Below are 27,598 nucleotides of genomic sequence, written 5' to 3' on the forward strand. Positions count from 1 at the left end.
GAAAAATATTGTGAAGCACATCAAGCCAAGACTGTTTCCAGAGAGTCAGCAGGTGATATGTTCAACATCATAGGTTTCAGGTCTAATTTGACTGAAGGATCCTTTGGCTCAATCTCATCTGCATCCTTCTCTTCCCTGGAAAACTTCATTGGCCTCACCGATGCAGTTGGCTTTCCTTCATTATGCCCTTGACTCTTGTTCATCTTTTCATTGTAAATGTAAATGTAGTAACCATTGCGACCAGTATCATCTTCAGAATCAGAGCTTTCTGGAGATAGGTTGCGTTGAAAAGGCATCGGGGGCCTCTCTGCATTTCTTGGCCTTCCTCTTATAGCTACTGGTTTGTCAGAACCCGCTTTTGGTTTTATGGGAGCAGGCTTATCTGAGCCGGTATGCTTCTTTGCTGGTCTTAGAGATGTACTTCCTTTCACTGGAGTAGGCGTCAGAGGCTTACGTGAAAACTCAGATGGAACCCCAATAGCAGACTTTGGTCTGCGAGCCTCAAAACTTCCTGATAACTTTGGTGTTGGTTTTGGGGATGGTGTGTAAGACTTTCTAGTGTAAGTGGGTCGAGGTGAAACAGACCTCGTTCTTACAGGTACTGGCCTTGGTGTAGTTAAATTTGACATGGATGCTGCTAAGATACAGTGCAAGTGAACTGTGAACTTCTTTTCTGGAGGTGGGGGCTCAGGTCGCAGGCCAGGAATATAAGAATAAAATTCTGTGACTGGTGCATGACGCCAACGTGGGCGGAAGCCTGGGATTAAAACAAACCAAGGCGTTTTAATGACTTTTCCAAGGAAAATAAATGCAAGGTGTTTGCCATCGTATAAGCGAGTACAAAAACAAGTGCATTTTTTTTGGCTTGAATTTGGGTTTTAACGAGTTCCTATTTCCTGACCTGCTTTGAGCCTGTTTTGTGATGATATCTCAGTGATAGAAGAGAGTGCATATGGTGCAGTTGCCTTTGTCAGCCACTGCCATTTGTGGAGAGAATGCAAAGACAAGGTGCATGCATTATTGCTGATTGTTGCTCATTTTTGCCTCGCTTACACGAGAGCCAATAGTCGACGGCCTTAACCCTTTAACTCTCAGATCTGATTGTTGATTCTCCCCTCCAGCTGCCTCACATTTCCTTATAAATTAGTTACAAGAATTTGGTGTTAAATCAAGGTAACAACTTTAACCTGATAAGTCTGAGTACTTTCATTACCCGTTTGCTGGATAGTGAATGGATATTTTAGGGAGAAGTTAAATGTTAATCACTTCTGGGAGTTAAAAGGTTAAAGTATGTTAAACACTAAAAGCCAAGTGACCCATAACTGCAGGTGCTTATTCCTGGTTTATAAAGTAATCAGTGAATACATGTCTACTCCTAGTTGGAACAATATTTCAATGCAAGGACCCCCTCTCCTTGCATTTTTGGCTTTGGTATCCATATATACTGCTGGGAGGAGAGCAACACCACAAGAACTTAGTGTCCTGTCCAAAAATTGGGATTCAACAAGACTCTCTGATTGATAATCCCATGTGAAGCCAGTGCTTCTCCCAGTTGTGTTACATCCTCACAATGGCCCTTTCTAGCCAATTTGCAGACATATCTACTGTACAAAAATTCCTTACACACAAGAATGCTAAGTGCACTTTACATTTTAGTAAGTACAAATATATCTACACCTATGTAATTATTTTTGGTGATAAAGTTTTTTTTTTGTCTCACCATGAAGTAACTTTGATATAGATTGCTGACTACATCGTAAGGCAATTGATTATACATCATTACAAGAGTATTCACCACAAGCCATAGCCACACATTTTTGATGACACGAGTAACTTTTTGGTACTTGAGGATCATCATTTTAGACTTCAGTCTACATTCTTTTTTGAATCTCACACTCTCTCTACACAGTTCCTCTTCAGAAATTGAACAAGTGACGTATTAAAATAATGTTTTGCCATCACCAAGGCTTTTTAAGAATCTTCACTGGCCACTGTTATCAGATTTTTCTTGTTTCTTTTTCAATAACATGGCTTCACTCTACAACACTAACAAATATGTACCTATTTTTACACAACTTACTTTGCACATCAACATCAAATCCTTCATCTGGGAACTTTTCATTACTTTGGAGGGCAACAAACATTGTGTCATCACCAAACAGGTGTCTCAGTTCCCTAATCTACAATGAGAAGAAACAGAATATCATTTAATTTTTTTTTTTCAGTTTCATAATTGGAGGTCCATGCTATTCCAGTTACTTTCAAAAGGCTTCTCCTTTCCTCTTTGGCAGGAAAACAGAATTCTGCTACCCTGCACAGACCAACAATCAACTCAAACATATTTGTATTTGCGATATTGATGCCTAAATGTTTGTTATTACATTAAGAAAATATCACTGAGTAGATGACTGCAGCTGGCATATTAAAAAATTAAATTTCAAATTCATTTTTCTTTTTTTTTTGACAGCCAACACCCTTTCAATAGAAGGCAAGTCTGACAAGGACAGGAAATAATTACCAACACACAACTGTGAAAATTTACATGGAATTACTTAGACAATTTTGCCTTTCCTCTAGCAAAGCCATTTCAGACACTTTGTTCCTAACAAACAATCTCAGTATTGTGATATTGGTGACCAAAGAGAGAAAAAAAAATGATCATGAGAAAATCCCTTAACCCAAAACCCTTATTTAAAACAAAGCTCACAAAATAACACAGAAAGGAAAGTTTTAGACTGTAATTGCATGCAAAAAATAAATTGAAGCCATAAAAAAATCATAGGTTATCACTGCCGCCTTCCTATCTGAATTAACAGGAGTGAAAATTGGCACCACTCCTGGAGTACTAAATTGCATGTCTACCATGGGTGTATTCCTGAGAGTGTTGAACAATACTCTAGCAGGAAAACAGAACCCTCCATTCAACCTCAGAAAAAACAAGAGGCAAGATGATCTATAATTAACTGAGAAGCGAAAAAAGGCCAATCCAGGAAAATAGGTTCATCCTCTTACTAATAATAATAACAGTGTCAAAAATACTGCTTTTGACCTTTACACTTAAGAGTTAAAAAACCAGGCTTACATTAAAAACCTTTCAAATGTATAAATAAATCAAAACAGGTCATCTTTGAGATGTTCAGATGCGAGCCAAGAGAACCGGATGTGGTTCATAAACCAAAGACTTAAGTTCAACTCCTAGCCAACATAAAGTGAAAAAAATAATCTTGCTTGTATAGACTACTGATTATTAACTGCGGCATCAATTATATTCACTGAAACACACTTTTGAGTTTCTGACAAGGAAACAGCTTTAAGTCCTTAACTACATTGATCCCTGATAGGGAAATTTCCCAATTTTCACAGGCTTCAATTCATCTTAGTTTTTTGAGTGGGTCATTCATCTCAAATCATATTTGATTGTTGTCATAGTCTCAGGAGTTGATCTTAATCCTTATTTGAGAAATTATGGCTGAGAAACATGATGCAATTTTCATCTGCTTAATCTAAATCCAACCTAACCAAAAACTTATCCAGTAGGAGTAATCCATGAGACATTATGTCTGTGTGATGGTCAATGGCTAAATATCTTGGTCTAAAATTATCATCCTCTCCCACAAAAACAAAAACGACACCATTCATGCTGAGCAACAGTTGCATGTTGCAACATACTGCACATACTTTGCAGTTACAACTTATAAAAGATGAAGACCAAGGTAGAGAGCACAGCCAAAATGATCCTTTATCTGATCACATAAATATTCACTCTGATACACTGTTAGCATCAATCAATATTATCTTCACTCAAAAGCAACAAATGTTTCTTCACTTGAATATCTGGATAAATAGCTTCCCAGAGAAGCAATGAAAACAATCAACTTAATCCTGACGAGCACCTAAATTCTCAACAAAGCTAAAAAAATGAACGGAACTCAATTGAAAGCATAAATAAGTAACAACATTTTTGCTTTCTTCTACCAACATTTCATTTTCAGAATCATTCCACTTTCATCAACAACCAAGCAGGGGTAATTTAATGGTCAGATTCCTTTGAAATGGCATTGTTTGAGAAGAATAATAGCTGCATTGACAAATTTTTTTAGAAGTTCACCAATCTCTTTATACATTCTTGTTACACCGCAATTTTGTCAAGAGACCAGCAATAAACACAAACACAATAAATCCACTTGTCAATTCTAATGGGGCATATCCAAATCAATTCTTTACCTTTTGAATATCAAATCACAAGAAGTTTTCCTAGAACTGATTAATGAATGTTGATTTCCATGCAAAAAAAAAACCCCAAAATCTTGCTACTTCTTTCTTATTTATAATTTGCAATTGACTATGATGCTATTTTTGTTTCATTCTTTTAGAACAAGACACCCCCTACAACAGTACAATAAAAACCAATATTTACTAAAACACATCTTGATAAGGGAATGCAAACAGCATTCCGAAGTAATTACCTAAGACGAATTATGTAAAAATACGCCTTTAGATATGACATTTTTAAGGAGATAAAAAGGTGCATGGATCAAAAAATGACAAAATCTTGGGGATGCTTTCAGGAAAATAAAACAGGAAGGAAACTTCAATTTATCCGAACACGTAGCACCAGGGAATTTATTGCGAGACCAACGTGTAAATGAAGCAAATAAATTACCTTTCAATAATGAAAGTAATACGAAATAGCTAGGTTTCAGTTTCAGACGAAATTCTAAACGCTTCAACCGGGGAACAGGTAACAACATTTCAAATTCTCGGGGTCAATTAGAATATTCCGCAGACAAACTGTAATCAAACAATGAAAGGTTTTGAGTGATTAGAAAGCATGAATATATTTTGTTTTGGCGAGCCATAAAATATTTCTGAAAAATACAAACAAGAGATCGAGAGAGCAGAATTTCAACAAAAAACCACATCATAGCGGTCAGCATTTGCAAAGGATAGATCGCTCCAACAATCTGAAATCCCTAACTTCATGGGCGGAAGTGTGAAAATTGCCCACACGAAGGGTATAAATAATGAAAAGAACGATCCACGTGGCGAGAAGCGACTCAAATTGTAAGCACTTTGAATTTAATGGAACAAATCGTACCCACGGGATTGTATCGAGAGAAAATGAAAGAAATTAAAGACAATGAATAGAATACTTTCGTTTTACTTAAAACTACAACGGCGATCTAGAGAAACAAACAACAGAGTTGATCAGCGAAACGCTGTCAATACAACAGGGCGCAATTTACAACTTTTTTTCCATTTCAATGCAACCCCCAAGGTTTCAAGTTTATAAGCGTACACGATTGAATTGAAATCGCTTGCCCCAAAATAAACTTTCTGTGATAGCTTCAAAATATAAATCTGTTTGAAACGCTGTAATCTACGTGCTGAAAATATCTGCCAGCGACTTAGTCGGCTTTTTAGCCGCCTCTCACTGTAGTTTACAAATTTCGACACGAGCTTATTATACACACAACAGACGCGCACGAAAATCTCACGGATGCCTCTTATTTTAGCATGTCGGGCAGCCTAACGGATTCTAAACATTTTTGGTGAAGTAATATCACGAACAAAGGCTTCTAGCCCAAAACCAATGATAAATTATTAATGACAACCATAAAACGAATGCCTCTCGACGCATTGAATGAAGCAAGCGAAATAAATGGCAGATCAAAATCCCTTACCTGTTTACCATCAACTGTATGCAACTTGTCCACTTTGCCAAGTGTTCCCTTGGAGGACAAATGATCCAAAACTTGCTCTAGGTTAATTGCTGTTTTCGCGTTTAGTAGCATGGTGACTTTCTTCTGTGGGGGTTTTCCGTTCTTTATTACTGTCACCAATTTCGGTTTGATGAAATCGCGAGTACCGTCGATCAGATGAACTGACGATGATGTTGGTGGCGCTTCTTTCTTGTGGTGAGCGAGCGACCACGACGGTTTCATGTTTCCATAGCCAGCATCGACTTCTTTGAATACATTGGTCGAAGAGCAAACATAACTAGCGCCGTATTGTAGTTCGTTTACATCTGTGATCATTTGGCCCGTTTCGGCGTTGAAAATATAGCGCACAGCCCCTGTGGAAAGTTCCAGCTTGTTTGAAAGCTCGGCCAGTAAAGCGTCGAATTCTTTATACCGTTCGGGCGATACAGCCAGTTTAAGCCCACAAAAAAATCGATCTCCATTCCGGTAAAAGCGAATTTGTTTCGCGCTAAGACTTTGGTTTCTTCTCAGCAACGATGTTCGGTTTATTTCTTTAGAAGACGCGTTTCGAGAGTTTGATCGAACGAGGCCGGGAGAAGGAGAGCGGGATCGATCATGGTCTCCGTTCATCATTCCATTCTCCATTATTGAACGTTTCAACGCAACTGGAAAAAGAGAAGGAGAAACGTTTAATTATTCACGTCGTCTATGACTAAGATTCTTCGACGTGACCTTATAAATAAGCGGTTTTCAATCTGAGTAAAGCGAGGGACAAAAACGCCACCGCAGAACAGGGAGTTACTTACATTCGGCCGGCGCCCGATTGTTCCTTTCCGCTTGGCACCCACTGGCTCTTTATCAGTTTGCTAATGCGTTTAGGGCTAAAACTCTGTCCAAGGAAACAAAAATAATAGCCTCATATTCTATTCTGAACTGGTGAGGGCCGAAATGCACCTGCACTAAAAGAAATTACGACCATCCACTGTAAACCTGACAACCGCGAATAATATTTTGACTTGTCCTGGCCATGAAGTGCCGCCTTCTGATTGGCTTACCAAACGATGTAACAATAAAAGAAAATTATAGCCAATCAAAATGAGATCTTGCATCCAACAAGTACCCGTATTTCCTGTCACAGATTTACCGTCTGAAAACCAGAAAAATTGAGTTTTTCACCTCAATTTTCTAGAAAAAAAACTGCTTTTCTTCTTTACCGATTACTTGCTTTGAAAATCTATATCTCGCGGTTGATAGTTTAATGTAAATTCGATGCTATCGAGTCACCTTTGTTTGAAATGATTTTGTATGAATTATTGAAAAGTATAATATGGATTCATTCATCGGATATCACTTTTCATGTGATGAAGCTACTCTTTGTCTCGATCGACGCGATAAAATTATCGATTTGTATTCTGGATTCATTAGTTTGCGAGAATTTTAAAAGGACCGACCACCGTAGAGTTTTTGGTCTTGCCTCTATAAAATGATGTCACGTCTTATTCATGTAACCCCATAATTGAAAGACCTGTTTGCTCTCAAAGAAACCACAAGAATTCGCGGGTAGAAAATGATTCTTCTTCGCGCTTTTTCTGTCACATAACGAAAAAAACCGAGAAATTTACTTGCCCCAGTTAACAGCCACTTGTCATTCGCGTAAAGAAAACACATATTTCACTTCGAACCAAAGATTTTTCTTTTCAGTTTAATCGCCTCACGTCCGTTGCAGCTGGCATTGCTTAGTCAATTTCGAAGCCGCATGCCAAATTTCATTCTGGAACTGTTCATATTGAGCACTGAAACATGTCCTTAAAAGGAATTCGCTGGCTTCTTAATGGACTTGAAGCTTATTTGGAATCATTACAGAGGAAAACACAGGCATACGTCGAAAAAATTGTGTTTATGAAATCAACCCAAATCTTTGCATAGGAAAATTAATTGATGATAAAATGAAAACCCTTGTAAGGCAACTTGCATTTGTGTTTACCGTCAGATATCTTCCTCGAGACTCGATATCCCTGAGGGGAAGAACAAATAATTCAATAACTTAATGATTTGAAAATAAGAAAAAAAAATCTAGGCTGCCGAGCGCCAGGGAAAGTAAATGATGTTAATCTGGATCTTTTCGCTTTGGCAAAACTATGTACAAAAGCGATACGATTATCCGCTTGATTTTGTGTTTGTATTCAATTTTTTTTCGCAAAAAAGAGCGATTGATTTGAAAAAAAAACATATGATCGGTTGAATAAATAGTTTTTCCGTTGTCTTGACAGAAAATTTTCATAGAGGTTTCCATAGGGGGTGTTGAGGTTTCCCGTGAAGTAGCTGACTTCCACCTCAGTTTGAATTTATTTTTAAAAATCTGGAGGCATCTCATCTCGATTTTTCGCAAAAACGCGTTTTTCACAAATCGAAATATTTAAACCTGGTAAGCTTATTAAGATACTGAAACTGTCTCGCGCACTTCCGTAGTTTATTAATATGTTAAATTTGCGCGATTATCGGGAGGGGCGAATATGGCATCTTGTTCTTAGCTCCCTAGGAGGGTAAACAAGAATGCAATCCCATTGTTGAAAAGTTCAATTTCTCGTACATCACCACAAGGGTCGTGTATCTGACTGCTTTCAAACTACCAAATTTTCTGGAAAAACACGGAAATTTATTCGCCTTTTCAAATAGGCTACACATCCTAACAGTGTTTATCAACGACAACAAAAACTGTAATAAAGCGACTGAAATAAGTTGGAGTCGTGAATAAAGGCGTTGTCGTCTGCAGATAAGCAAATCAGAGTGATATCGATCAAGATATATCGTGATATTTTCCTGATAAAAAATTTATGGGCCATATTGTCGAGGCAAATGACACATGCCTGGGGTACATATCCAGCAAGATATCAATTTTATGGCAGAAACTGCATGATACTCTGAGGGTCTCCGCTATGATCCCGTCCACCTTTTTGACCATTCAGAGCTGAGCGCGCTACAATCATTCAGGCGGGACGTGTAAACCTTTTTCTTGGGTGGGGGAACGAAAAGATCTTATTTTGGTAATTAAAAAATGAAATTTTGGCGAAAAGTATGTTTTTTCCGGGACTAGCCAGCTATTGTGTGTAACAGCAAACAAGGGTTTAGCTCTAAGCACACCGGTAAGTGTTGCTATTGAATGAGTGAACAAATAACATAAAGAACTTCGTAAACATTGCCAAACATGCTGCGAGAGTTTATTAAAACTACTGACTAGCTATTGTTTACTGCCCTGGAGCAACCTTAGATGCTAGCGGTACCACTTAATCTCCTTTGCCGTTTCAATTTGTTTAACCGGGAAAGGATTCTAAGGCTTTCATCAGAAATGCTGTGGGGATAATGTTCTCATTAAAATTCAGCAGGTGTAGAACATGTGTAATGTTTTGTGCCTGATTGATTAGTAATTCAAATTTTCGTCTTAATGAACACAAAATTTCGGCTTGGCGTCAATTGGTAGTTTTTCATGAGCTGACGCCGGCTAAATTTAATTGAGAAGAGAAGCTTTTTTTTTTTTCTCATGACAGTTTTGTTCAAATTTGGGCAAGGAGTCGGGAACTTGGAAAAGATGAATTCCATGTTCTGTTTTGATAATAAAAATATCTTTTTATCGAAAAGTTCTCATCTATACGGTTTTGAAAGCATGGTAAAGTACTTTAAATGCTAGCTATAGCTAGAACACTGCTTGGTTCACGGCGTGAAGCGAATTGTTTTTAATACAAGAACGGCGCACAGTTCTCAATGAGTAGGCAGCATTACGCACGATTCCCAAAACTGAAGTACCATAATTATTCAAATTTGACAATTGAAAACATTTAACCTTTTGTCTTTAACCGTTGCAAAGTCTTAAGCTTGGTATGTCTTGAAAATCCATCCCTAACATTATGGTTTGATTAAATTTACATCGGACGACCTAAAAAATTTATAATGTTGAAACTTATTGCGCTTTGAGTATTGTTATGACCCACACCTTGAGAGTGGAAAACCAAAGTCATTAACACTCACGTTGAATTATTTGTAATGTAAATGTCCTTTGGTCTATCATCACATATATTTTCTCGGACTCGTAACCAATGAAGATCAAGAATTTTGACAAAAATTACTCCACATAATCAGATAAAATTTTGTTTTGATGATCTCTCGTGATTAGAAAGTTTCATTTTATTCGGGTTGAAGCTCTACATGAAGTGTAGACTTGCACCTGGGAGAAATTTCCTTGATAAGCTTCTTCCTTAATTTCTCATTGTCCAACGTTACGAAAAAAAAAATGTAAAAGTTTTATGAGTGAGAACTATAATGACACTCAAAATGAATACTATACTCTTAGATGCCCAATTACTACTGGGAACCACTTCTTCATTTAATTCTTCAGCGTTACCTCCTTTCCAAAAGTTCTTGTGTTACTTACATAGGATATGCATTTATCCGTTAGAGTCGCTTTTAAAAACAATCAATTCCAAGTTACTTCTTAATATACCATATTTGGCTCCACAAAGTCTGCACACGAAACTCATTAAGACTTTTTGCCTCACACAGGGTAGAGGAATAATCATAATTTTTCTGGAACTGAGCCAGGGTTTTTAAGACCTCGGAGGCAAAACCGCCTGTAAGCCAAACATCTTTAATAAAAATAAACCCCTTCCCCTAAAGTTACTTATACACGTCGATCGATGTCTCTTAGTCTTGCTGTAAGTGCGGCATGCAAGTCTTCTTCTGCTCTGTGCTTGAAAGATGAAAAACAAAAAAAATGATAATAATACAAAACAAAAGCCAGCGATACAGGGAATGAAACATAAGTAGTTTTTCTTTAGGGGCAGTCATTATTTGTCGCCCGAGGGGGTATGGGGTGGAGGATTTTGGGGAATCACATGGTTTTTTAGTGCATCAACGGTCGCCAACAGAGTATAGCGGGATGGGGGGAGGGCTAAATAAAATTTATGCCAATTGACCACCAATGGGGGGAGGGGGGGTCATGAAAATATTACAGGGCCTTAAATTTTATCTTGACATGAACAAAATTCTCCTGCTCCCCCCACTCCTCCCCCGAGACGATAACTAACGGTCAATCTCTTGTGTTTTTTTTTTCCACTTGCCTTTTCTTCATTAAAGAGAACAAAAGTGGGCTGAAAAGCATTTTCGTTTCAATGACCCTTATCTTTAATTTTTATTTTCTCTGAGGGCATCTTCAGAGTTTCTTTGATGATCGTGATGAAAGCTATATATTAAGGCAACAGATGTCTTCAACTTGCAAAAGACTGAAAACAAAATTTGTCGATCGGACTGGTTTCTTGGACATGATTGAACCTACTCGCAAAAACCTGGGTCATGCGATGTCTCCGTGGCTAAAACAAAAGTCCAATAAAGTGAGCTTTGCACCACTCTGTGAAGAGTCGAGTAGGTTTCTTTAATTTTTTTCCTATGATTTTCATTGTGAAGATGAAAAAAATGTAAATTAATTGGAGAAAGCCCAAAAGCTTTTGTGTTTGCAGCTGAATTGATCTCTTGTCTTTAGGAGAAAGACGCCTGACTGTCTAAATGTGTTATTATAGAGAAGTGTGTACTTATGATCCCCGATATGAGTGAAGATTGATTTTAGGTGCGGCTGTTAAAAGGCTCTTTCCATCCAGACTGAGGGGTTTCGAGCATAAGCCGTCTTTTCGATATTCAGTAAACGATTTATTAGGCAAAGTGACGCCCTTTAGAAGTGAATTTATTGAACTAAATCGTCTTTCTTACTTAAAAAAACTTTGAATTCACGAGTCGTCATTCTAAAGATCCGTGTGTGGAAACACCTAACAGTTTGATTGAAAGATATGCCAAGCAGACAGCGTTGCCTGTGGGTTTAAAGTGTGCTTAAGATAAGAGCACCGAACGGCGGAGTCACGAGAACGAGTACCGCAAGAGCTTTGGGGCAAACTTGTAGCTCCGCTGTCCGTTATTGCCGAGTCCGCCGTCCTTTCTTTTCACCAAGCGCCTGAAAAACGCCAGCTAAGTAAGGTAGTTTTGAACAATCTTGGCGGCACATTTCGTCGTCCTTACAACGTTTAAATGGAAAATATAAAACCTTTTTGTGCTAGACATATCATAATAACCGAGAAAACTCGGACGAAAACTATCGCGCACTGATGGAGGACCATGTGTGATCGTGAGTGAAAAAGGAAAAAGAAAGAGTGAGAGAGAGGAAAATGTAAATCAACAGCTGTAGTCTATTGTGGCATGAAACTGTCTCTTGAGGAAGGAAGCGGAGAGAAGTTGGGACTAGGAATGGCAGACACAGGCTGCGAATGCGTTCACTTCTTCCGGTCAAGTCACTCCTCGGCTGCAGGTGAAAGGAGGGTTGGGACCGGTTAGATTACTTCAGATATCACTAGGCAAATGTCATTCAGGCGTCCATTTATGTCATAATGCGCACCTGGCCTGGAGCTTTTGACTCAGGTCATCTCTCAGTTAAGATTACTTTAGATATCTCACACGTCACTGTTTCTTTTTCTGTTTACCAATCTTCGCAGAGGTCTTTTTTCATCCAGTGCGACGTGAGAGCGAAGGGCAGCAATGTGGCTGGTAAATGTTGTGAAGATCTCCTAGAAAATTGCCGTTCTTTCCTTTTTCGTTGAGGCGATTATTTTTCTTTCTCATTTGTCCGAAATTGAAGGAAAGCCTAAGGCATATGCACGTGACGAGTCACGCGCGACAGAAAGAGAGTTACACCCTTGCGTGAAGCTGGCCCTTCGTGTTCGCCTCGCACTTACTTCCGCCCGCCCGAAATACGTTAAAAAAGAATCATACCTATTCTTTGCAGGGCAGGTACCACGAGGGAAAGTAAGACGTTGAAAGAAGCAACGCCAAGGCATGTGATTCTTAAAAAACAAAGTCTAGACTGTTCAATTTGGTCGCGTTTAACCTTTGTTATTCCCCTCAATAACTCCTTTCACATATTGTTTATTTTTACAATTTTGGAGTCGTTCCAGCTTGCTAAAAATATAATTAGATGCTTTCCATCTGGAGTAAAAGTTATTTGCTCGTCACAGAATGTTGTAAGATAGTGCCTTTCATCATCAATAAATAAAGAAAGTGCATGGCAATCGAAATTTCCTGTTCATTTTGTCCAATATTCTATCGAGTTCGTGGCTTAGCTCGGCTACCTGTATATTGCGGAGGAGGTCGTAAGGTTCGCTTGATTTCAGAAACTCTTTCTTCGTAACTCTCTCCTGACAATTAAATCAAACACCAAGCAGAATGGAACTATCCAGTTTATCAGTCATCATCGACTTATTATTTCGCAACTTTAACAAATATCTAGACATGTGATCAAAATCCAGTGATTGTCACGCGACACAAAGATCATGAGGAAAACAACTGATAAAATAAGTAAAGATCATCATAATTTTTAACTCATTCTAAGCCTGAGAAAATGAGAGCTGGAGACTTTTTGCTTTTCTTCTTGGCCTTCCTTTGTGCTTTGCAGCACATTCATTCAAAATCTTTTACCATCGACTACGAAAACGATTGCTTCCTGAAGGATGGCGAGCCATTTCGTTACATTTCTGGAAGCTTTCATTACGTTCGTGTTCCACGTTTCTACTGGAAAGATCGACTCATGAAGATGAAAGCAGGCGGTTTGAATACTGTTCAGACTTACGTTACTTGGAATATTCACGAACCAGTTCAGGGGCAGTACAATTTTGAAGGAAATGCTGACCTGGTGAGTTTTATTGAGCTTGCAAACAGTCTCGGACTCCTTGTAATCGTAAGAGCTGGTCCATACATCTGCGCAGAATTGGATTTTGGAGGATTTCCAGCTTGGCTGTTGAAGGACCCAAATATTCGCGTACGGTCGACTAAGGACAAGCGTTTTCTCGATGCTGTAGACTCGTGGATGTCCGTTGTGCTTCCAAAACTGCAGCCACTGTTGTACGTGAATGGAGGGCCTATTATATCAGTCCAAGTTGAGAATGAATACGGCAGTTTCTTCGTTTGTGACCACGACTACATGAGGCACTTAGAGCTACTGTTTCGCAAACACTTAGGCGACGATGTGATTCTCTTCACAGTTGATAGTGCTTTTCATTTCCTCTTCAACTGTGGCACCATACCCTCTCTATATCCAACCATTGATTTTGGACCGGAAAAGGACCCTGAAAGCGCTTTTGCACTCCAGCGCAAATTTGCTCCTAAGGGACCACTGGTGAATACAGAGTTTTACACCGGTTGGATTGACTACTGGGGGGAAAAGCACCAAGTTAAGGACGCTGCGTTTGTCGCAAAATCTCTTGACAAGATCCTGTCTATGAACGCTTCTGTCAACTTTTACATGTATGAGGGAGGTACTAATTTCGGTTTTATGAGTGGTGCAAACATGAATTTGCTTTCGTACAAACCTATCCCAACCAGTTACGATTATGATGCACCTTTGACAGAAGCTGGTGATACCGGCACAAAATTCCACGTCCTACGGGAGATAATATCTAAATATGAGAAAATCCCAATCGTTCCCATCCCAGCTAACACGACAAAGTTTGCTTATGGCAAGGTGCAAATGACCAGAATGTTTTCATTCCTGGATGTCGTACACGAGCTTTCTGCTCCCAATGGACCCGTAAATACCACTTTTCCTTTGACCATGGAGCAGATAGGACAGAACTACGGATTTGTTCTTTACAGAACAATGATCCCCAAAATTTTCTCGCGATCAACTGTTCGCTTAACCATTTCAAGCTTGGTCCGCGACAGGGCAATTATCTACGTGGGAAAAGTACGCCAAGTAACCATGTTTCGAAGCTTCAGTCAGGCTCATGTGAAACTTGTCGTTGGAAGCCAGCTCCAATTAGACATCCTGGTCGAGAATGAAGGCAGAATCAATGCAGGTCCCACGATGGTCGATCCTAAAGGAATTTTTGGAAATGTCACAATCAATAAAACTTTGATAAAAAACTGGCAGATGTATCCCATAAATCTGGACAATGTTGTTTCAAAGGAACTTTCTCAACTACCTCGAGAGGGGCACAAAAACATTTATCATGCATCATCAAGTGACATCTTCGCACCTGCTTTCTTCCATGGCGAAATTCCACTCAATTCCCTCGCAAACGATGTACACGATACATTTCTCAAAGTACCAGGGTGGTCTAAAGGACAAGCCTTTGTCAATGGCTTCAACTTAGGTCGGTACTGGCCTGTCGTTGGTCCACAGCAGACGCTGTTTGTGCCGGCAAACGTGCTCTCGATGAATAGGCAGACTATAAGTGTGGTGTTACTTGAATTGGATGGCGACCCATGCTACACCCCTCACCACAATACCACGACCTGTTTTGTTGAATTTGTGGCAACACCTTCCATTAATGGGCCTGTGCATCCCATTGGTTAAGGAACAGGACTATGGATGAGTATTTAAAACATTAAACTTTTTCGCTTTGATAAAAGTGTATCGTCACTGGGACAAGAAAAATAGAGGTGTTCTTATATCAGGGATAATGAAGATATATGTATAGGTAATCACATGATTTCGAGTGCAATTTGAAATAAATAAGCACGAGTAAATTTCATCAAAGACTAAAAAAACTGCACGAGCCCGTAGGGTGAGTGCAATTTGTAGTCTTTAAAAAAATTTAAGAGTGCTTATTTATTCCAAATTGCACGAGAAAAATCATGTGATTACGTTTTAACAATATAGATGGGATAGCTTATCACAATTAAGCAGAAGCAAAGCGCGCGCATCAAGTGCAAAAATAATTTATTTAAACTTGTGCGTTCGGTCAAAACAACTGCGTACGATCAAAACAATAATACAATGATATATTCACATCTTTAAGGTGCAAAAAAGTTCAAAGTCCGGCTAAACAGTTCAAAGAATTGTTCAGTCTGGTTTTTTACTTCTTTGCACTGAAGTAGCCCTCTTCTACACTGAATTACTTTAAAAACTGCATTTATATTAACCAATCAGAAGTTAGTCTATCAGTCAACCCGTCGACCAGGGTAATTAAACATTATCAACTGAGTTGTTATCGTAAATCGGTCCACGTAAAAAGTTTCAAAGTTGATGCGTTAACCCTTTGTCAGAGCGTCAGCCCTTCGTCATTCGCTTTGACGAAGGCCGGGCTAACGCTTGAAACTCCAACTTTGAAACTCTTTACGGGGGCCAATTTACGTTATCAACTCAGTTGATAATTCTAAATTACCCTGTTATACTCTCCCACCGACGCAGCACCAAAGTTTCTTTAGAAACTTACCCCCTTTATTCAATCAGTCGACCACTCCAACAGGCAACCAGTCAATCTGCCAATCAGTCAACCAGGAAACTAGTCAATCAGCCAATCAGCCAATCAGTCAATCAGTCAACCAGGCAACTAGTCAATCAGTCAATCAGTCAGTCAAGGAGTCAATCAGTCAATTAGTCAATTCGTCCATCAGTCCATCAGTCAATCAGTTAATCAATCAGTTAATCAGTCAGTTAATCAGTCAATCAATCAGTCCGTCAGTCAGTCAGTCAATTGGTCAATCAGTCAATCATTCAATCAGTCAAACAGTCAATCATTCAATCATTCAATCATTCAATCATTCAATCATTCAATCATTCAATCATTCAATCATTCAATCATTCAATCATTCAATCATTCAATCATTCAATCATTCAATCATTCAATCATTCAATCATTCAATCATTCAATCATTCAATCATTCAATCATTCAATCATTCAATCATTCAATCATTCAATCATTCAATCAGTCAATCATTTAATCAGTCAATCAGTTAATCATTCAAACATTCAATCAGTCAAACAGTCAATCAGTCAACCAATCAGTCAATCAGTCAATCAGTCAATCAGTCAATCAGTCAATCAGTCAAAAAGTCAATCAGTCAAACAGTCAATCAGTCAACCAATCAGTCAATCAGTCAATCAGTCAATCATTCAAACATTCAATCAGTCAAACAGTCAATCAGTCAATCAGTCAATCAGTCAATCAGTCAAACAGTCAATCAGTCGAACAGTCAATCAGTCAATCAATCAGTCAATCAGTCAATCAGTCAATCAGTCAAACAGTCAATCAGTCAACCAATCAGTCAATCAGTCAATCAGTCAATCAGTCAATCAGTCAATCATTCAAACATTCAATCAGTCAAACAGTCAATCAGTCAAACAGTCAATCAGTCAACCAATCAGTCAATCAGTCAATCAGTCAATCAGTCAATCAGTCAATCAGTCAAACAGTCAATCAGTCAAACAGTCAATCAGTCAATCAATCAGTCAATCAGTCAATCAGTCAGTCAGTCAATCATTCAATCAGTCAATCAGTCAATTGGATCTTTATTTAATCAGTCAATTAGTAAATTTATCCGTCTATCAATCGTAGACTAATGAATGATTTAATCTTAATTCATGAACTTATTGGCATTGTATGGTACATTCATAAAATTACATAAAAACTGATTTTATCAATATGCTGTTGTATGCATATGTCTTAACGTTTCTTGTACTGTTCATATTAACGCTGAGGACAAAACATGAGGTCGGTAAGTTCACTGGAAGTCTGCTGTGGACAACGACGTCAAAGTGCAAGAGATACAAACAGTTTATAACCTCTGGTAAACCCTTTCACTCCCAAGAATGACCAACACAGAATTTCTCCTAACAATGGAGGAGACAGGTGATGAGAATAAAGAAGAACATCTATTAGGGGATGAATGTTTGATCCAATACAAAATTCTTCTAAATAATAAAACGAGAGTTGTAAGGCAGACACTAACTCAAGATTTTGGGAGTGAAAGGATTAAGAAGTGAATCGAAATGTAGGACTCACTTTTTTAAAACAACCACGACACAAAAATAGAGAGAAAAAAAGAGAAATACGAAGATCGAAAGACAGATGTGACACTGGTCGGAAATTTGTAAAGGTAAAGCATCTAGGATAGAAGTCACATGCTTTGAGCCAAAGAGTTAATCTTAAAATTGGTTTAGGGGTTCCATTTAAGCTGATTTCCGAGAACATTCGACTTCTGTTGACCTTTCCACCGAAAATATCTTTGAAATAACAAGTGGATTGTATCAGTTCCGCCGAAAATACTTTTGAGCGAGCGTTTGAATTGACCTGATCATACTTGCAGGGATTACTGTTAACAACTATTGTTTGATTGGAAGGCGAGAGAAGGAAAGGGAAGGGACGGAGTGTTGAGATACGGAAAGTAGAATGGCATTAGTGAAATTGGGGTTAGCCAACCATGGCTCGTGAGCAACCTCTTTTGCCTTTATAGCTCTCTGTTCTGGAAACGGCCCACTTAATACGGATTTCGGTCTTTGTTTCATGAAGGAAACCTGGTAAAAAAGAATTTAGAACGGTTCTTTATCAAAATAATTGATTGTCTCTAGAAAAAAAATAGGACATTTGTCGAGTAAGGCTCCTTTGATGAGACGAGATGTAAAATGATTTAATCGCTCTAAATTCCTATTTATTTATTTTTTTTAACAATAAAAGGTATTCTGAAAACGGATAGTTAACCCTTTTCACCCTAATTTCAAAATGCATATTCTCCATACTGTTCTCTATACCTTTGATAAGGTGCTAACAAAGAGAATTTGATAAACAATCAAGAGATTCTTTAGTTAGTGATTAATTCCTTTATTCTCGTCTGATTCAGGGGTGATATTACAAGGAGAAATTAGATCCTAATCACTCTTAGGGGTCAAAGTGCTAAATTAAACTGTTCATGAAGGCCGACCAGGTTTGCTGGTGGGCGGAGTAATGTTATACTCGAGTCGTCTTCACTTCTCTTTCTCTTTACATGCTAAGTTCCGATTAGTTCTTCCATCTTGTACCATTCGGTTTCCTCCTGCTTTCAGGTCATTATCGATTGAAATATTCGCGTGAAGACAGGGCAACTGCTGAAAGTATCGGCGAAAAACTCGGCGAAATTCGCTGTTTCTGAAGTAGTATATGAATGGGTTGATCGCTGATGAAGTAAAAGCGATTGCCTCAGCCCAAGGCCACGCAATATCGACCAATGATTTAAAAGTCATACTCTGGTCTGTCACATGGTGATGGTAAGAGCTAACTATATAGAGAGCTAAACTAGGCATCCATGTGATAACACAAGCACCCAAAACAAAACCGACTGTTTTGATAGCTTTGAAATTTTGCAAGAAAAGAAGTCTGATATTTTCGTCGCAGTTTTGCGGACTTACCCGCACTGAAATTGTTTTATAATGTTTTCTGGCAGCCTTGAAAATACTAATATAGCAAAAGGAGACAACTAACAATGGAAAAACGATGATTATGCTTGGTAACGACAAAAAGAATATTTCAACATTTTCACCATTCTGCAAAAGCACCGAGAAGGAAAGACCCAAGGAGATTGACCACACCAAAATTATAAGCGCGTAACATCTTTTCGTGGTCACAATGTCCTGATAACGGAAAGGAAACCGAATGGAAATAAACCGGTCGACGGAAACACAGCAAATGTTGAAAGTAGTGGCGGCGGTGGTGTAAACCCACAGCACTTGTATAATGTCGTGTAAAACTGTGGAAATTTCCGGCTTAATCCAACATCTGATGACAATCCACAGTGGGTCCACAAAAAGCCCGACTGAAAGGTCTGCAACGGATAGGGAGGCTAAATATCGGTTGGAAATTGTTCGAAATGAATCATTTTTGCAAAACAGCCAAAGGACAGCTGCATTTCCAGTCACAGCTGCTAAGCCAGAAAAGGAAAACCACAATGATAGAACGATGGATGCAGTACTGCTGAGAAGTTCCCGCGGATGGCTATCATTCATGGTATAAGATGGCAGACAACGACAACAGAAGATAAAAAGTGCGCTCGGGAAATGCCTCAGTGTTTCTTGCCCTCACCACAAACCAAACAGGTGTTTCTGAAATTGAAATTATGTTTTGCATGAATCATATATGGTTTTTTAAAAATTATAATGTTGCTTTTATGCATTTTTATTGACAGATACGTGTCATATTGCTCTGAAGTCTGATCTTTTAAAGTACTTGAAAACAGCGAAAGAGACGTATAACAATTATTCTCTGAAAAGTGTTTGAAAACTCTTACTTACATCTTAAACTAATTTTTTCTTTTTCTGCGTTTTCTGGTAGGTGCGGTATTTGAAATTTCAAATTTGAAATTTGAAATTTGAAATTTGAAATAATCGACCCCAGTGCCTTGCAGTTCTCCTTTACCATTTTTTTTTGCCCACTGAAAGCACAATTTGGTGGTCAAAAAGTGTCCCATTTAGCGCGCGGCCAAAACCATCATGTTACATGGCTGTGACGTAGAAAGTTGTGGAAACACGTCGGCAACTATGGTGGAGAAAGGAAAAATATATAAGAAAGGACGAACTTATTGCGTGGCCGATTCTCCAAATGATGTTAGCTATACAAGAATTATACACATACACCGGGTATTTCTATACACTACTTTCCAAAGGATGAAGTTGTATGGTCAAAATAGATGCATTTCGATCGTTGAAATCGAAGCGATTTTACTCTTCAATGTTGTCGGCCTTATGCTCCGTCCCACCTTCGAAGACGGCTGATACGAACACATACCACTGGTTAAATCAGGGGAGGATGGCCGATGAATTCAGCTAAAAATAATGCTGTTAAAGGGGCCTGTTCCCAGACCAGACACGATTGTTCCATATTCTTTTCAGCTGAAAGTTCGCAAGCGAAGAATAGTGAGCTTCTTCTTGTTATTCAGCTATTTCAAGCGCTTGAGATGTACCCATACTCCTTGACTTTCCACATGACTACAATTACGTTTTTCTTATCGTAAGAAAATACTACCAATTGTAGTTTCCATCGTACTTTGATAACAGAAGTACATTTTTTTTTATCAAGTTCAAGCCCTTTCCTGAGCTGACCGATATCCTGTTGCCTGAACAGTGCGAAACTTGTGGCGAATACTGGTGTAAACACAAGCACGAAGGGGCCGTGTAATGTAAGTTACTGTGATAACAGCACTGCAACGTGATAAATTAAGGAACACAAATATTATTGAATTGGATGGTAGTGAATCCAAGTGCTGTGTGAAGATCGATGTTTAAGCTTCAGGAAAGGTTAAACTTTTCAGATCGTCAACTTTCGCAGTTTCTTCGGAGAATTTAACTGTAATTTAAAATGTGAAAGACGATCGAAAATAGTTGAATGAATAAAAATATATTAGGTGAGTAAATAAACCAAGAGAACATATGAGAGGGCGGCCTGGCTCGGTTACCGAGATCTAGGTTTTTCCAACCGGGATCTCCGTTTAACTGCAGTGATACAGCTAAAAGGGTTGCCAAAGCCATGATAGGCGTAAAAGTAATAACTCGGTTGCGTTTCGCTATCTGTGTTTTGTTTTTTTAATTTCGCGCCAAAACTCGTCCCAAGGATCTTCGACCTTTTCTCATCTCGGAAACCGGGCTGAGTTTTCTTTTATGAACCCAGGGCGAAATTCGTGCCGGCAAGCGGGCCAGCCCGGTCGATTGGGCTCATATGAAGAGGCCCTTAATGTTCCGGCAAAGTTTTGTGTAATTCTCGTTGCGAAATCAGTATAACAACTGATTTTAACAAAATGCGGTTGTATGCTTATATTCTTAAGTTTCTCATAATCATTATGTCAGCATTGAATACAAAACATGGGGTCGATAGGTTCAAAGGAAGCCTGTACCGGCAACGATGTTAACCATTGAATTCCCATATATGACCGAGACAGAATTTCTCCTTACAACATCAGAGAATATTATGCAGACAAGCAAAGAGGATGAAGAGAAATATCAGTTAGGGGATTTTTTTGTTGATCAAATATCAAATTCTCCGAACTAACATTATGAACTTTAAGCCAAAGCAGCAATCTGAAAATAGGTGTAAGGCGGGGTTCCGTTTTAAGCTGATTTCCGGGAATTCGACTTCTGTTGACATTTTCACCGAAAATCTCTTGTAAATAACAGGTGAATTCAATCATTTCCTCCAGAAATATTTTTAATTGATCTGATCATCCCAGCCAGGATCACTGAATCGATACTAAGTGACCTGATATCCATGGGCGTATTCAGTTACAATATTACGAAAAAAATGTACAAACTAAAGTTGCAGTCCGTTTCGACATAATTTGTCGATAGAAGGTAAGTCCTGTTTCCTCTGATATGCCCCATAAGAGCTCTGTCTCTATATCTGTTTTATCTACAGAACGCTCACCGTTTCGTACCATTAGGTGTCGACCTGAAATCAACCCAACCTTCCGTGTACTTTCCCCGTTGCATCAATCGTCCTTAAGGCAACCAGCGAAAGGTACGACGAAAGGCTTTGCGGAACTCTTGATTTTTAAATAAGTATATGAATGGATTGATTGCTGAAGAAGTAAAAGCAATTGTCTCAAGCCAAGGCCATACAACGAAGATCCATGTACGCAATTTGCCCTAGTTATTCGGCAGAGAATATTAGCGTTCAATTAACAAAAGAACTAAACTGGGCATCCACGCTCAAATTTTCGTCGCAATTTCGAGGATTTAAAAAAAAAAAATTCATTTCTCGGACAATACCTCAGCCGCGGACATGGTTAGCCGACATATCAGCTGCCCGAAATGGATCAATTAACATTGATAATTGATAGAAGGTAATATTGAAATAAAATATTTAATGCCCAAAGTAAATAAGTCGATTGTAGAAAGAACTACATGCAATTCTCATCTCGGGGTCCCGTCAGCTATAAGATTCCACTTCTATTTAATTTCCTTGTTATCAAAACTTCCAAGGGTCTGGTTTACGCTAGTAAAATTAGAGCAGACTTCAACAAAATGTTGTTATGTGCGCATGTCCATGAGTTTCTTTTTAAACCCAAATTGAAAACGAAACGCGGGGTCGGCAAATCCACAGGAAGTCTTCATTGCGTTGAAAAAGGAAATGAAGTAGCAATTATTTCCTCTGTATGGCTTGTGAGTTGCAAGAACATTGTCTTTATTTTTCATCTGTTGCATCATTCTGCATCATTATCTGTTTATTGATCAATTCTCTTGCAACCAAGTAACCGGGCCCTCAGTAGAAATTCACATGCACCGTAAACAGAGGGTTGCCTCAGAGAGCTTGAGGTGGTCCAAAAATTTCAATTTGAATAACATAGCTGATCCTCAATTCATGCTGTGAGTGTTTTAACAACACTTTATATGCCCCATAGAAAATTAGCGTTTACAATTTCTCTGAGAGAAGTGACTTAGCTGCTTCTACTGCTGAGTCAAACTAGCGACGGGTTCGAGGTAGAGGATCCAATGTTTTCAGTCCTAGGATATTTATTGATTTCACGACCAAATCAGTTACCCATAGCTTGAGTGGTTTTAAATCAATTAGAACGAAAAAAAGGAAGATAAATCAAGTTCTATTAATTGTATATAATTTTTCACGATTTTGTCCCTTGAAAACAGCCCACTTCATGAAAGGGTTCGGTCTTTCCTTCATGAATTCAACCGAGTTAAAACTAAGAACTGAGTTCAGGGACGAAACTATTTATCAGAATAATTTGCTAGACTGAATATATGACCAGGGCTCAAAATGACAGGTGTTTCTGGGGAAAATAAAGAATTCTTGTCGAGTAAAACTTGCTTGATATAACGAGACAAAAAATGATTTTTAACCAAAGTCTTTTTTTTATTTACAGAAAATGAGAATTCTTAAAACATGAACGTGTGTAGATGCTCCGTTATGTTTATATAGATCGACCAGGTTTCTAATTCAGTGGAGCACTGTTCCGTTTGAATTGCCTTTCATTCCCTTTTTTCTTGACTTGCCAAGTTGCCATTCGTCTCACTATTTCGTGTTATTCGGTCATTTTGGTTCCTTTCCGATGTAAAACCAATTTCAGGTGAAATATCCGAATGAAGACAGGGGAGCCATTGGAACGCACGACGACAGGCTCGACGAAAGTCGCCATTTCGGGAAAAATATACCAGTGGGTTAATCGCTGACGATGTAAAAGCGATTGCGTCAACCCAGGGCCATGCAACAAGAAACAATTCAAGCATTTCACTCTCGTCTTTTGTTAGGATGTGATAACAGCCAACTATAATCAGAACTAAACTGGGCATCCACGTGAATATACAAGCACCCAAAACAAAACCTACTGTTTTAATAGCTTTAAAATTGTGCACAGCAAGAACTCTAATATTTTCGTCGCATTTTTGGGGATTTTGCTGGGCGATTATTCGTTTGAACTGTTTTCTGGCAGCCTTGAAAATACTAGCATAGCAAAAAGAGACAACAAATAATGATGTAGTATAGATAATGCATGTTAAATAAAATATCATCGCTTTTTTTGAACGATCTAGGAAAAATGTTAAAAAAGAAAGCCCCAGTGAACTAAACCAAACCAAAATGATGACCGCATAACATCTTTTCTTGGTTACTATGTCCTGATAACGGAAAGGAAACCGAATGGCAATAAACCGGTCGACAGAAACACAGCAAATGTTAAAAGTAGTGGCGGCGGATGTGTGAATCCACAATACTATTATAACCTCCATCATCAAGGAGTGAAGCGGCGGCCGAATCCAACATCTGGTAGCGAGCCACATAGGGTCTACAAAAATCCCAACTGAAAAGTCTGCAACGGACAGTGAAGCTAAAAAGCAGTTGGAAATTGTTCGTAAAGACTCGTTTTTGAAGAACAGCCACAACACGATTGCGTTTCCAGTTACAGCTACAAAGCTTGACAAGGAAAACCACACTGATAAACAGATGGACGCTGCACTGCTGAGATGTTTGTCTGAATGGCTATCATTCATGGTGAGATGATGTACAGCTTCTGCAGAAAAAAAGAAAGTGAACTTGGGAATGCTTAAAATTTTCTTTTCCCCTCCACAAACAAATGTTATTGAAACTGAACTGATTTTGCATGAATCATCATTTTACTTTTAAGCAGATATGCTTTTTATTGACAGGCACGTCGTTTTTATCAGAAGCCTGAAAACGAAGAACGGTAAAAGGTGTGAGATGGATACGACAACAGCTCTCTGGAAAATGTTTCGAAATTCTTATTTATATCTCAGTCTTACCTTGCCTTTCAGCAACGATAAAAAGGGAACTGATTTGATTTCTCTTTAAGTCAAAAGCCTGGAAATAACTGACAACAAAGTTTTCCCTAACATACAGCTGCTTCAGTGACAGAAAGTTGTTTGACAAAGTTCCTAATTCCGGATACCCATTAGTAACGGCTCCGGATTAACAGTAAATGTAGTTTAACGCTTGTGTCAAATATGACCATCTTTATGGCTCACCCGGCAAGGACTTGAATCCTAGCGGGCAAAACGAAGAAGATGACGACCATCTTTTTCTCGTTCATTGCCTTTCGCTGCCAAGCATGTTGCAAGGAAGAAGAGTCAGCCTTTGCCAACCTCAAGTGCAACATTTTACGAAAATTATACGGATAAAAGTTTTGCAATCGCAAAAACGACGTTATGTCGCCAGAAACCTCTCTCTTTAGCAAGGTGATCAAAAATGATGAAAACAAAAAAAAAAACCAACAGGTAAATAAATAACCAGACAAAGAAATTGAATTTGGTAAACGACAAAGTGAATTTTTTAAATCCATCAATAAATGATATAAAGATATAAAGAGATCGGGCAAGGTACATTACAATTCTCATTCCGGGGTCCCTTAACCAGAGAAATCAGTTCTATTTCCATTGAGTCCCTTGTAATCAAAACTTCCTTGGGTCTGGTTTACGCTGGTAATATAAAATTTGGCAAAGTGCTTTCAAATGCTAATATCCTTATGTTTGTTTTTCTGTTTAATTGCAAACAGAGGACAAAACACGGCGACGATATGAAATTAATTAGGAATTCTTACTTTTCTGTATAAAGAGTGGCAAAAAAAATGTGCCTTAAATAAGTTTTCCCAATGCATTTATTGACCAATTTTCAAGTGACCGGATCGAGATAGTTACGAGCACCGAAAAAAGACCTTTGCCTTGGAGAACTTTTAAGGTGGAACGTAAATGTTGAATTTGAACAACATAGGTGGTCCTCAACTCGTGCTGTGAGTGCTTGAAGGACCCGTAGTCGTCAGTAGCTTGTCACCTGCTAAAAGTGAATAGACAAGAACTGTCATGAGTACAAAAAGCTCCCTGCAAAGCTTCAAATAAGAGCATGGCATATAAATTAAATTTCAAGTCGTAAATTTTATGTGCACATTAGCAAAGGACAACATAACTGTCGGTAGTCGTCCAGGATAAAAGCGAAAAATATACAGTACAGTTTAACAATTTGTCAAATGTTTTCACCAATTTTGGAGTTGCTGGATGTTTCTGAGAAGCAAGCGAGTCGAAACAGTTTCAAAATACAAGCTCTACGCATGCAGACTATTCGTTAAATACAGTCATAGTAACTAGCAAATAAATTTTTTTGCGTGTTGCATTGTCATATGCAATATCCATATTGTTTTATTCAAATTCACAGCATCTTTGATTACATAAACGACAGTCACGCTTTGTAAGGGACTCACTAAAGGGAAAATATCAAAGTCAAATCTTTACATTTGTTTTAAATTTTAATGCGAAGGACTGATCCACATCGCAGGCGGGGTCTTAAGTGTTTACCGCGGTTGACCGGGCGAATATTGTAAAAGTTTGAGGAAAAAAATTCTTCCATCCCGTTTTACGGATCTTCCACAGTCACTCTTCAATTACAAGTCTCCTTTTGCATTGAATCACCATGACTGTTGGCTGCTTGAATGAACAAAGAAGTAAGGAGGCATCCATCTTTCTTTCGCTGTGTTTCTCCTCGTCTGGTTTAGCAGCTGTAACAGGAAACGCAGTTGTGTTATGGTTGTTCTTCAGAAATGAGTCTTTACGTAAAATTTCCAACCGATTCCTAGCCTCGTTGTCTGTAGCAGACTTTTTAGTTGGACTTGTAATAGACCCTATTTGGATCACCTTTAGATGTCTGATCCAGCCGTCAAATGTGACCCAAGCCGCCTTGAATAAGTTTATGGACATGTTGTGGATTCACACTACCGCTGCTACAACGCTTAACCTATGCTGTGTTTCCGTGGATCGCTTCATAGCCATTCGGTTTCCTTTCCGTTATCAGGACATTTTAACCAAGAAGACATGTTATATCCTCATTGCCGTGGTGTGGTTTACATCATTGCTTCTTCCTTGTCCGGTCATTTTTGTAAATGCTGAAAACTTGTGGTTATTCGTATCGCTTGTCACATTTTGCATCCCCACAACTGTCATAGCGGTATGCTACTTTTGGATTTTCAAGGCCGCAAGCAATCAAGCCCGAAGAATGACGGGGGGAAATAAGCATCGTGCGCACGAAAGACGAAGTACTTTTCCAAACCGTATAATGCAGAATTTTAAAGCTATCAAAACCATAGGTTTCGTGTTGGGTGTCTTTGTCGTTTCTTGGATGCCTTGCCTTGTCCTATCCATTGTGCACGAGTTTTCTGCGAGTGATCCGTGCACCGATGAAAAGTTGTATAATGTTGCATGGCCATGGATTGAGGCAGTCGCGCTTTCATCGTCAGCTATCAACCCGTGGGTTTATTTTTTCCGTAATGGCGAATTTCGTCAGGCTTTGCATCGCAGTATTCGAAGGTAACCCGAAAAAGCTAATCGCCTACCGTGCAAAATATTAACAGGATGACGGGCGTGGTTAGACTACACTTTTAAATTTGCCACAAGTTCGCTAGCAATTGGCGTTAACTACGATCGCGTGTGCGAGTGGCATTGTTTATTTAGGGAAAGAAATTTCTTTAGGATCTCTTTTTGTGTTAGTTTCATCGTATCACCGCTTTGGTGGTGTTCTTGCTGATCATTTCTCGAGTAGTTTTTCTTTATAACCGCTAATAAACCCGTACAACGTATTGGGGCTACCCCCATACTTTAAGTTCAAGATTATCCCCA

At 38.7% G+C, this 27,598-nt stretch overlaps 4 protein-coding genes and 1 pseudogene across 10 annotated transcripts in view; 2 read left to right on the forward strand and 3 right to left on the reverse strand.

Moving 5' to 3' along the window:
- LOC131784379 (serine/threonine-protein kinase DCLK1) overlaps window positions 1-6,752 on the reverse strand; it is a 31,463-nt gene extending 24,711 nt beyond the window's left edge. Inside the window, exons 1-3 of one of the 4 annotated variants that reach the window (XM_059101187.2) lie at window positions 6,509-6,747; window positions 5,685-6,367; window positions 2,081-2,180 (exon numbers count right to left, since the gene is read on the reverse strand). In XM_059101187.2, coding sequence (XP_058957170.2) covers window positions 2,081-2,180; window positions 5,685-6,347 — 763 coding nt within the window. In that variant the 5' untranslated portion in view covers window positions 6,348-6,367; window positions 6,509-6,747. Of the gene's footprint in view, window positions 1-2,080; window positions 2,181-5,684; window positions 6,368-6,508 lie in introns of all 4 variants that reach the window. The other 3 variants (XM_059101186.2, XM_059101183.2, XM_059101182.2) reach the window with 3 other exon arrangements.
- A 4,578-nt stretch (window positions 6,753-11,330) lies between these two features.
- On the forward strand, window positions 11,331-16,084 carry LOC131784402 (beta-galactosidase pseudogene; annotated as a pseudogene).
- Window positions 16,085-18,371: 2,287 nt separating this feature from the next.
- Window positions 18,372-19,557, reverse strand: LOC131784412 (beta-1 adrenergic receptor-like). Its single transcript, XM_059101228.2, has one exon. It carries the CDS (start codon window positions 19,487-19,489, stop codon window positions 18,476-18,478), a length of 1,014 nt encoding a protein of 337 aa, XP_058957211.2. The 5' UTR covers window positions 19,490-19,557; the 3' UTR covers window positions 18,372-18,475.
- Window positions 19,558-23,416: 3,859 nt separating this feature from the next.
- On the reverse strand, window positions 23,417-25,397 carry LOC136278122 (beta-2 adrenergic receptor-like). Of its 4 annotated transcripts, XM_066161462.1 has the most exons (3): window positions 25,325-25,397; window positions 24,743-25,164; window positions 23,417-24,492 (listed from the first exon to the last, which is right to left on the reverse strand). In XM_066161462.1, exon 3 carries the CDS (start codon window positions 24,470-24,472, stop codon window positions 23,456-23,458), a length of 1,017 nt encoding a protein of 338 aa, XP_066017559.1. In that variant the 5' UTR covers window positions 24,473-24,492; window positions 24,743-25,164; window positions 25,325-25,397; the 3' UTR covers window positions 23,417-23,455. The 4 variants fall into 4 exon arrangements, with proteins under 4 accessions (XP_066017559.1, XP_066017562.1, XP_066017561.1 ...); XM_066161465.1 differs by lacking the exon at window positions 24,743-25,164 and having other exon boundaries at window positions 25,325-25,392; XM_066161464.1 differs by having other exon boundaries at window positions 23,417-24,489; window positions 24,965-25,352.
- Window positions 25,398-26,399: 1,002 nt separating this feature from the next.
- On the forward strand, window positions 26,400-27,306 carry LOC131784414 (octopamine receptor beta-2R-like). Its single transcript, XM_059101230.2, has one exon. The coding sequence runs from the start codon at window positions 26,400-26,402 to the stop codon at window positions 27,291-27,293; it is 894 nt and encodes a 297-aa protein (XP_058957213.2). The 3' UTR covers window positions 27,294-27,306.
- The last annotated feature ends 292 nt before the right edge of the window (window positions 27,307-27,598 follow it).

Source organism: Pocillopora verrucosa, chromosome 14, assembly GCF_036669915.1.
Source record: "Pocillopora verrucosa isolate sample1 chromosome 14, ASM3666991v2, whole genome shotgun sequence".
In the NCBI taxonomy this organism is placed as follows: domain Eukaryota; kingdom Metazoa; phylum Cnidaria; class Anthozoa; order Scleractinia; family Pocilloporidae; genus Pocillopora; species Pocillopora verrucosa.